Here is a 10,817-nt window from a genome sequence, read left to right as displayed (position 1 = left end):
TCTCACAGTTGTCTGTTCACTAAGATACTATGTATATAAGTTTCTAATTTTTTTTCTCCAACATTACAATGTCAAATGTGTTCGATATCCAGCTCATAAATATCTTAAAGAATACAGTCAATTTGTTGTTTCTGTGTCATTTGTATATATGCATCGTTGCTGATGGATGTGTTTTGGGAAGCAGTCAGTCGGAGACAACGCGTGCTCATTAATTAATTACAAAGTTCCAAAAAAATCAGCCCGGTTTGATTTGAGCTCTACTTCTTAGATTCTCACAAAGACTATAATTAGGTTGACAGATTGTGTGCGTGTGTGTGTGTGTCCTTTCCATTTAGTTCTTATGCTTTTATCTATTGTTGCACTTTTTGTAGGTGACCTTGTAATGGAAGACTAATCTACATCACATTTATTTATTATGCAAGGTGAGGCTTCTTTCTCCAATGTATTTTGTCCTTGCCTCAGAGTGAAGTGGATACACTGTGTTACAAGCTTGTTTGCCATGCATTATGAGGCATATATCTGTAGAATGTATTAGTTCTTTTTTGGGTCCAGGGCAGGGTTTGCATAGCGAGGTAGTTTTCATAGTAGTCCCATGTGGTTTCTCTGACCAAAAAGTGTTTAGCCAGCAGCATCAGGGTGGAGTCACACTGACTAAAAGGCTGTTATGGATGCTTCTCCCAACAGGACCTGACTGCTCCGACCGCTTACCCCCGGCCTCACAAACACCTTTACAGATTCAAGTTAATCCTCTCTGTCATTTTTGTGTTTTACGCAGCAGCTTAAAGGAGGAGTCAGCGATTCTGGGGAACGTTTGTTGTTGAAATCAGTGAATATCTCCTCATGATATGCTACCTTTCCGTACTGTGTGCGCTAAAAACTAAAACAAATCCAGTCTTATTTCTGAGACCTGCAGCCATTTCTGGTCCGTCTGGATTTATTATCTAATAAATCTTGTAAAACCCTGTGCCCTGTGATGCACAATCAAGCTGGGAACATCTACTTTTTTCCAGGCTAACCTTGGCTGTTAGAATGATACATGCTGCAGTAATGTCAGTTGAATGTCAAAATGGTTATGGGACCATGAAGACAAAAAAAAGAAGAGAAAAGCGAAATTTTTTATTGTACAGATATACAGATTAGACACCCATATCAATAAGGGACAAGCTATTTTAAGGCCAAAAACACTTCTCCTTTGTGTATGGAGTGAGAAAATGAAAATAATATATATAACTTTTATAGAATACAAACTTAAAAAAAACAAATATATGTGAATTCCTTTACCTTTACATAGATATCTTTTACAAGCTCGGAACACATCAGAGGGGACTGCAATCGTCCAAATTAGGATAATCTATGTCCCTGAAGCAAATCGACTTGATAGACATATGAAAGGATGAATTAGAAAGGGTATAGGGCCTACATCAGGTCGGCAATAGGCTACGCTACGTCATCTAGATTGAACTCACGTTGCCACGCCCCCCTTTGCGGGGAAATCCCAAGTAGGCTACGTCATAACGTTAGGGTGGGAGGAAGACATAACTCACTCTCTAATTTGTCAAGAAGAAAGGAGGGACTTTAACTGATTAGTTGAGAAGCCACAACAGTTACATGACCAGGAAGTAGATTAGCATCCACATAGGCTACAGCCGACACAAATCTGAATTTCTGGACAAAATATTGGATCTAAAAGTAGGCTTGTGGATTTATTGCACATAAACTCCAAAAAGAGGCAGGTAAACACACCACCAAGTGATAAATGAGTCGGATTACTTTTGTGTGACTCTAGAATTTCATTTTTAATGAAAATATTTCATAGTCAACCTTTAAATAGGTCCTAATAATGTGCTAACAAACTAGCCTGGTTACCTGAAAATGAGCAAACAGGTGTGTAATGAATGGTTGGGTTGCTAATGCTAATATTAGCTAAGGTGTCATGTTTGACGACAAACAATAATTATCTATCCATCTAAAATCGGCTTAAATGTCCAAATGAGGTGAAGGTCAGGTGACTGAGGAGAAAAGTCAATTACAGCCAGCACTGGATCTTAATTGTATTTCTATTTTATTTTACATGTCATAACTTGTGTTTTCCAATGTTTCTGAATCCTCAAACTTTTTGGAATATTTCCAGGTTTACATGAAAATATTAGAGATTTTTTAATGTAGGCCTACTTTAATTTCTCTCTATCTGCCATATTCTAGTGTATCAGCTAGGGGTGTCCCCGACTACAAATGTACATAGTCAAATCTGATTGGTCGAATCTTGTCGGACTGAAATCACGGGAGTCTTGCCGGAGTTGTGGCGCACGCCCGTAATCTCAGTCGTTTGGTGTATGGTGGTCTTCCGACTCGATTTCAGCCAGTCTTCTCCCCGTCTTGACGTTCCGATATTATCAAACTGGTTTGATTTTATCGTTAGTCTCAAGGGGTTGGCTTGGCTCAAGCGAAATGACAGTGTTCACGTGAACACTTTTCGGACACATTTACGTAGCATCCCTCGGCTGGAGAACCTGGCTGTCACGCGCAACCTTAACACTTTACTGTCAAATACAGGGTTAGGAGTGAGAGTTATTTGGGGACGAGATCAGCAAATACATTTGGTCAAATAAACAGGATGTCCACCGCTCGGAATATTTAATTCACTTTTTTTTAATTCAATATAATCACAATCGCGGTTGCAGTTTTTAACGTGATCATGCATGACACAGCCTAGGCTACGCGATAAGGGCATATAGTTGTTTATACACACAGTCCATTTTACCTGCTAACAAAAAAAAAAACGTTTTAATTGACTGAAATCACTTTTAATCCCTGGTAGCAGGATTGGAAATAATATTAATTTCAAAAGGAATCTAGTTGTAGTCTTGCAATATGAGACCCCTGTTTTTGCAAAATCTCAGTCTGTGACTGAAAACTAATGACTAATTGTGTTCCGGTGTAAATTGATTGTCTTTAGATGTGAGAGGGTCAGTCTTCAGTATTTTCAAAGTCTTTTAAAAGTCCTTTAGTGTAAACCCATCATAAATTGATTGATTAAAAGCTTGTGAGTTATTTTCCCAGAACAGTATAATAGGCTGATATTTATACCACAATATATGTGTCATAATATGTATCATATTAGGAGAAACCAAGCAGTTCCATGTAAAATCAGCAGATTCAGCACTTCAATCACATTTTGCAACTCGCCTATCGAACTGTGAGAATGGCGGTCGATTCGGGCTTCATCCATCGAAAAGTCGACCTTTCGGGGGTCACCCCTATTTCCAACATCAAGTTTCTTTCTAATTTATCTTTCAGTTGAAAGTGATGAGTGGAAACTCTGAATGTCAAAGATCACGCTGACAACCTGTTTATCGTCCATTCCGTTTGATAAAAACACTGCTCCTCGAGTCCAACTTACAGACGCAGATTCACAATTTCACCATTTTATTACACATGATAAACCACATAGTGCAAAGGCTACTTATTATTCCCTTTACATCAGTATGACTCTCTTATTCATTCACTGATGACTTATGAATTACTTTCATTTGTGTGACCTTGCCTAGGACTGTTTGACCACACTTGCCTTGCTGTTCTGCTAGCATTGGCTTGCTCTTTTTTTTTTTCTACCCATCTTTTTTTGTCCTCATGCTTCGCTCCCTTCAACCTAGATCTCCCCCGCTTTTTCTCCTCCATGAACACTTCTGCTTCACTTCCCATATACCCAAACTTAAGCAACCAGCGCTGTTATATCGCCTGCACTATCCGTCTCTCTGACATGCGTCTGCTTTGCATCCATCCATCACTCTGTTTGCGGTGATGAGATGTTTAAATATGAAAAGACTGAGGGACAAATGAGAGCACGGCATTGGTTTTGGAGGAGGGAGGGGCTTGTCAAAGGTGGACTCAGCGATTCTGGAGAATTTCAAAATCGCCTTTGGTCAAAATCAATATCGATTACGATTTGCTACCTGTAGGCTACATAGGCCTACTCCTTACAGTGTGTGCAATGAAAAATAAATCTAGTATTAATACACAGCCTTGGCTCTTTAAACAGCCATATGGTGGGCCCCCATTGTTTACATACCCCTTGTTTACATACCAGTAGGCTGTGTATGTATTAACACTGGATTTGAGCACACATAGCCTACCTACGGACAGGTGGCGTACTGTGAGGATTAATTTTGACAAAAATATTTTGACAACAAGCAATCTGCAGAATCGCTGACTGCACCTTTAATATATTCAATAAGAGACTTGCTGTGGAGCGGGGAGAGCATCGTCTTCCCTCCTCTCTCTCTCTCTCTCTCTCTCTCTCTCTCTCTCTCTCTCTCTCTCTCTCTCAGTGCAAGCAGCGTGTGTGTTGTTGCCGCGGCTGCCACAGATGAGCTGGGAAGAGGATGCAAAGCGGATGTATCTGGCAAGAGGAAAACGGGAGGAGTTTTGGATCGGCATGCGAGGCTAACCGGCGGCTCTGATCGCCAACGTCTTTCTCTCTGTCTCTCTCACGCACACAAACACACACTCACACAGACACACGTGCGCTCTCAGACACGCGCCGCCTGGATGTCTCCTCGCTAGGCTGAACGAGAAAGGTGCTTGGGTTTGTCATGAAGTTGAGGGGGGTGGGGGGGGGGGGGGGGGGGGAGAGAATCTGAAAAGAATGGACATGTGTCAGTCTGCATGCAAACTCATGCATGCCAGAGTTGGAGCGTGTGTGTTTGTGTGCCTGCTGTGTGTGAGTTTGTGTGTGTGTGTGTACGTGTGTGTACGTGTGTGTGCGCGTGCGTGTGCACTTTTACAGGGAGATGATTCAGGCTGATAAATAGACAGAGGCAGCTTTGATTGGCTTGCGGTGTAAGTGACTCTCACCTCTCGCTCCGGGTGTCAGACGACTCACCTACCTAAAGGGATATTTTGTCAATGAAATGGAGCAGTCGACGTACGATGGAGGGGACGCGGGTGTGGGATGGTCAGTTTGGGATTTCAGCAGTTTGCGTGTGTGTGTGTGTGTGTGTGTGTGTGTGTGTGTGTGTGTGTGTGTGTGTGTGTGTGTGTGTGTGTGTGTGTGTGTGTGTGTGTGTGTGTGTGTGTGTGTGTGTGTGTGTGTGTGTGTGTGTGTGTGTGTGTGTGTGTGTGTGTGTGTGTGTGTGTGTGTGTGTGTGTGTGTGTGTGTGTGTGATAGAAGCCACAGGCAGGCTGGCATCCACAGTTACTCAGCTCAAGGGAGTCATTGAGAGTGGAGATGGAGAGGAAAGGCATGCCCACGGAGGAGCATATTTCCTCCTCTTACGCTCTGTAGTAGGCTTGTTGTTTGGGTCGTGGAGATCTTTGCCTCTTTGTCTGTATTCTTCCCCCTCTTTTTCAGTTGTTGATTATCTTTACATGTACCCGGTATCAGTGTTGCTACAGGTTTCTGATCTTACTTATTCATCTTTCTCTTCTGCTCCTCTCATGCTTCAAATGTCTTTTTATGAATATGATGTCTTGAAACTATCATGGTGGTCATTAGGAAATGGTCTTAACTCAATCAGGCTGTTGTTATTGTACATTTCTCCATATGCTACTTTTATTTCCTCTCTTTCTCTATCTTCCCAATGTGTTTACATATTCCAACCCTTAGGGGATCTTAGGGTTAGAGAACCCCTAAGGGCCTGAGTGCAGAGCGTGTCATACTGTAATGTGAAGCCCACTGATATGAGGCAAATGTCTATTTGTGATATTGGGCTAAACAAATATAACTGATTTGAACTGACTTTTTAGAACTACTGTTGGTATTTGTAAGGATTTGTTGTCATTATCGGCACTTTTTCCCCCTTCTTTATTCATCTATATATATTTATTTATTGTTGTGGTTCCCCTTATTCAGTAATGTCAAGCTACAAAGGTGGGTAGGAAAGTTAGGGTGGTCGGCAGCTATAAAATACATGGATATCTTTGATTAGTATGCTATATGAATGATCACTGCACTGTGTCCATATTGCCCTAAAACAATACATAGATTATTGACATAAAAACATGATTATCATGTCTTTTATTGACATTGTCTCTCTGTGTATGCAGGTGCACCAGGGGCCTGTCTCCCTGTGCTTTGAGGGGGGCTGGAGGAGGAGGTCCCAGCCAGTCAGCCAGCCAGCCAGCCAGCCAGCCAGCCAGCCATAGCCATGATGATGGATCTGAAGGAGAGCTGTGGCAGTCAGGGGAGCGGTGGGGAGAGCTCCGACCTGCAGCCCACCTCCTGGCAGTCCTTTTCCCAGGGCAGCACCCTGCACGGCCTGCGCTTCGTCTTCCCCTACGGCGGCGGTCAGCAGCCCAGCGCGCGCCGCCTCCTCTGGGCCGCCGCTCTGCTGGCGTGCCTGGGTCTCCTGGGCCTGGAGAGCGCCGATCGTCTGGCCTACTTCCTGTCCTACCCTCACGTGACCAGCCTGGACGCGGTGGTGTCGGGCAGCCTGGTGTTCCCGGCCGTCACCATCTGTAACCTGAACGCCTATCGCTTCAGCAGCCTGACGCGTAACGACCTGTACCACGCCGGGGAGCTGCTGGCCCTACTGGACGTGCACCTGGATATCCCCCAGCCGCACCTGGCCGAGCCCGACGTGCTGGCCTTCCTGCAGGACAGGGCCAACTTCACCGCCTACAAGCCCAAGGAGTTCAGTATGAAGGAGTTCATGGAGAGGGTGGGCCACGACCTCAAAGAGATGATGCTCTACTGCCGCTACCAAGGCCAGGAGTGCAGCCACGGCGACTTCAAAACCGTGAGTCAACAGTTACACACACATGTCCTCTTTTTTTTTTTTCAAAAATGTCAGCTGTGTTTTTTTTCCTGGGATCAGTTCAGGTCAGAAGAGCCCTTTCTGCCTTCTGAGATGGATGTTTTTTTCCCTTTCACTGCCAGTAAAAATGACTTGATGTACAACGTATCTATGCCGATAGCTGCTCTCTCCCTCTCCCACGTTTTGCTGTGCTTAGAGATTCTCCTGCTGGGTTTTCTCCTTGGGAACTGTCAAACTTTGTGTTTTGCAAATATATTATCGTCTGCTGGTGGTGCCTTGTTGTTGTTGTTGTTGTCTTGTGCTGCCACATAATTGCATTGTGCTTACTGGCACATACATTACTGCAACAGGTCTGCAGGTCTACTGACCCAAAGTAATTGTTTTGTTTCTTGCCATAGCCTCTCCAGCCTCTGCCACTTTCTTTATTCCTCAGGCCAAGTTTTTTCATTTTTGCCTTACAACTAAAGAAACAGACCATTGGAAGGAAGTTTGTGTACCCTTTTGGATTGTACTATTATTTGGATGGCTGCTGCTTCTGGTTCTTCCTATTCCTCTCATTTGGATTGCAGCCGAGTGAAGCAGTCTGTTGTTTTGCGTGTAATGTTGGTGAGATGCATTTTGAAGCACCGATGAAACAGGAATGCTGATCATTAAGGCTTTAGCCATTTTGTAGATACTCTAGTTTTTGGCAATTCAAAGTGAGCGAGCTCTGGCACAAGTTGATTTATTTTTTTGATTAAAACTGAAATGAACACAACTCTTAACACCCACTTGTTGCATCCTTTACACTCTTTTAGACAGTTTGGTAATTAAAAGCCATCAGTGAGTAGGTGTGGCGCACAAGGCACACACTATGTGAATGCCAGAAGCTTTAATAGCACAAACTAGTTATCGCTGTGGAGGAAACTGACTTTGTAAATAATAAAGATACTGCCAGTCATTTCTTCAATGACAAACAGGATATTGATCTGGTAAGACGCTTTGAGACAGGGTTGTTAAGGCCTTTGTTGTTTGCTTGCTGGTGTTTTTAAATGGACCATACCAGAGAGTTGCAAGGTCATTTTTAAATGCATACTGTACACTTTCGGATGTATTTATTCTGCTGCTGGCAGGCTCCTGACTGGTTTAATCCATCACCCTGAACTACAGGTCTGCATTAGTTTTGATGGTGTTGCATTATTATTGCCCTGAAGTGCAGTTTAAGTGCAGATTGATTTTGAGAACACTTCATTGTAATCCGTCATAATAATAATAATGTAACTATGACTAGGCTTGAGGTTCAATGGCAGTTTATTGAATCCAGAGGATGTCAAATCCCTGATGGAATCCTCTCTTATTTGGAAGTGGTTCATGTGGTGGTACCATTTTGCATAATGTTGCAGTATGCTCCATGTTGTGATGGTAAAACAGGAGGAAACAAGAGAAAACCTACTTCATAATTTACAAAACAAAACTTGCCTGTGAATATGAAGAGGAAAACAAGTGGGACCAGCAGCGCCAATGGAGCTCGACCAAAAACTACACAGATGTCAACAAAGTCATCGTTTACTGCTGCTACAGCTTAGGACAACAGCAGGAAGGGATGAAGAGAAACATAGGACATGTTGTCTCATACATGATTCAAATATTAACTTTATTTAAAGGGACAGTACAGGCAACTTGTTACCAACACCTAAAAAAATAAAAAATAAAAAAACTGTCACCGTCCAAAATGTAAAAGACACAGTGAGATTTATCTTAGGTTATATTGCTCGACTCTAACAAGTAGGACAAAATGAAAGGTATCTTTTCTCGCTTAATCAAGCTTTGACTCACAGCAAAGACAATCAACTTAAAAGACGTATCATTGAATCTTTTCTGCTGTAGTGTCAGAGCTTCATCAATTCAGGTACTTTGCGTTGAGATTCTGCCAATAGACTTTAATATTGTACAGAAATCACTGGAAACCAGTGACTTCGTATTACAGTGGAACAATGCCCTTCGTTCTATGGCGCTATGGAGTTATGAAATACAGGATGTACTATGTCACGCACGGGGTCATGCAATGGGCAAGTCCTAACTAGCAGCAGCCTGGCTTCTATGTAAAGCTTGGACACAGATTTCAGCTGATACAGATAAACAAGATGCTATTTTATGTTTTTATGTCGGCCTGAAAATTGGCCACTAATACTTTGACAATGCAGCAGCTCTATGAAGGAGCTGCCTCTGGGATGTGATCTGCTCTCGACTTCTTTAATTTTGTAGAGAGTAAACGGTTGTTATTAACAGAGAACATCAGTGGCATGATTGCGCCTCAGCTGTGTGTTAAATCTAAGGAATTAAAGCTCCCTAGGTCTGTGTGTGTGATCCTGCCGGGCTAGTATATCCCCATGTTTCATTTAGAGAGATACTCGATGCAGAGACGCTAATTGGAAAAACAACAACAGTGGATCACACGTTGGCCGTAGTGATTTTCTCTTCATGCCTTCAGATTGATGCTTCCCCTTCGGGGCGCTGATTCATATAACATCGAGACACAGCTACTAGTGAGCACTGCCCTCCCCGCTACTGTCGGCCTGGAGGACATGCCTGTTTCACAATTGAATTCAGTTAGATTTTTTAGGGAGTAAAAGGCGAGACACGTCCGGCAAAAACATAGTTTTTGGTAAATTTTTAGATTTTCTGGCTTTATTTTACTAAACCTTTGCATCTGTTCATTCTCCTATACAACAATGTTTAACTTCTAAAGCACTTACATCAACCAAACAATCATTCATGGCACTATTCTGAAGGTTATTTGTTGATATGTTGTTAATTGTCTGATACATTTTGTTATTTAAAACAAGCCGAAAAGGCATTTTTTAAGATTGGCTTTACCGAACATCTACTTTTATGTGTTTTTAAAGATGCAAATTGACACATCGCTTTTTATCCAAACATTTCAGAAAAAATGGGCAAAGTTTCATGATGATGAAATCTATAAGTAAAACAAATGTAACCCTATTCACCGGCAGTGTCTCCCCCTTGATTCAAAGCTAGCTTGGCTCCATCACAGCCCCTTCACCATGAGGAACCAGGCTGTATTTGACTCCCCTTAGTAGCCCCCTTTGCATGCTGTGTTACACTCCTTTGACCTGGAGCTAGGATTCAAAGATAATCATGTTGACAGATCGGCGACTATAGAAGGCTCCGTCATCCTCTTTGCCCTCCGCCTGTTGCTGAGCCTCCTCATGACTTCACCCCACCTCGTCTGTCACCGTAGCGACGTATCTTCACATCTCAAAACGCCTTCTGAGTGGTTAAAAAAAACAAAAAAAAAACAAAAAAAAACATAACACATAAACACTAGGCCTCCCACAATTAGAAAATAAAACATATGCTTGAAACGCACACTGACACATGGGTTAAGACAAACACAGACGCACCAACATATACAGTACATACAGATTACCGTGACAGTCCAGGGACCATAGTCAGCGTTTGACTGACATTATGATGAATGACCGTAGGGAGGATTGTGGGGACATGGGAGTCACTGTGATGTGACTGATGGAACTGGAGCAAAGCGCTGCACGAAAGAGGGAAGAAATGCCCTGGTATTCAGATTTCCACCAACATGCATGTATTATGTGTTGCTTCAGATAGTTTTTGGCACTTTTCAAAACGTGCGAGCTGCTCCTCATCTTGTTAATTTATGTTCATATGTGTGAGCACGCACGCCTGCAACCCACCTGACAGGATTCTATCCCAAATAAGCACTTTGTGACACTTGTTATTTTCGAGGATGCCAAAAAAAGCAGGGGCATATCTGGATGCCAAATGCAGCAATTGGCGTTCTCCAAAACAAGTGCAAAAGCCTTGTTTTCACTGTGTTGTTTAGACATTCTTTCAAATCGATCATTTTCTCCAAGGATACTGAAGGGTCAGAGTAGAGCTATATCCAAGATAGTATAACATGCCTGTGTGGATCAGCCAGATTTTTAAAAAAAATTACAAGCAAAACCATGCAGACGTTTAAATTTAAATTTGAGCATTTTCTCTTTCACTTGAATCATATCGGGATGACGTGATTATATTGCATAT

At 42.5% G+C, this 10,817-nt stretch overlaps 1 protein-coding gene across 1 annotated transcript in view; it reads left to right on the top strand.

The window, feature by feature from the left end:
* Positions 1-6,152: 6,152 nt before the first annotated feature.
* asic2 (acid-sensing (proton-gated) ion channel 2) overlaps positions 6,153-10,817 on the top strand; it is a gene marked incomplete at its 5' end in the record, with an annotated part of 343,558 nt that continues 338,893 nt past the window's right edge. The window contains one exon of the mRNA XM_080043280.1: positions 6,153-6,737. Coding sequence (XP_079899406.1) covers positions 6,153-6,737 — 585 coding nt within the window. The remainder of the gene's footprint in view (positions 6,738-10,817) is intronic.

This window comes from Ammodytes marinus (assembly GCF_949987685.1).
Source record: "Ammodytes marinus genome assembly, chromosome: 16".
Lineage (NCBI taxonomy): Eukaryota > Metazoa > Chordata > Actinopteri > Uranoscopiformes > Ammodytidae > Ammodytes > Ammodytes marinus.
The sequence above is the reverse complement of the archived record's forward strand: the minus strand, read 5'-3'. Positions and strand labels throughout refer to the sequence as shown.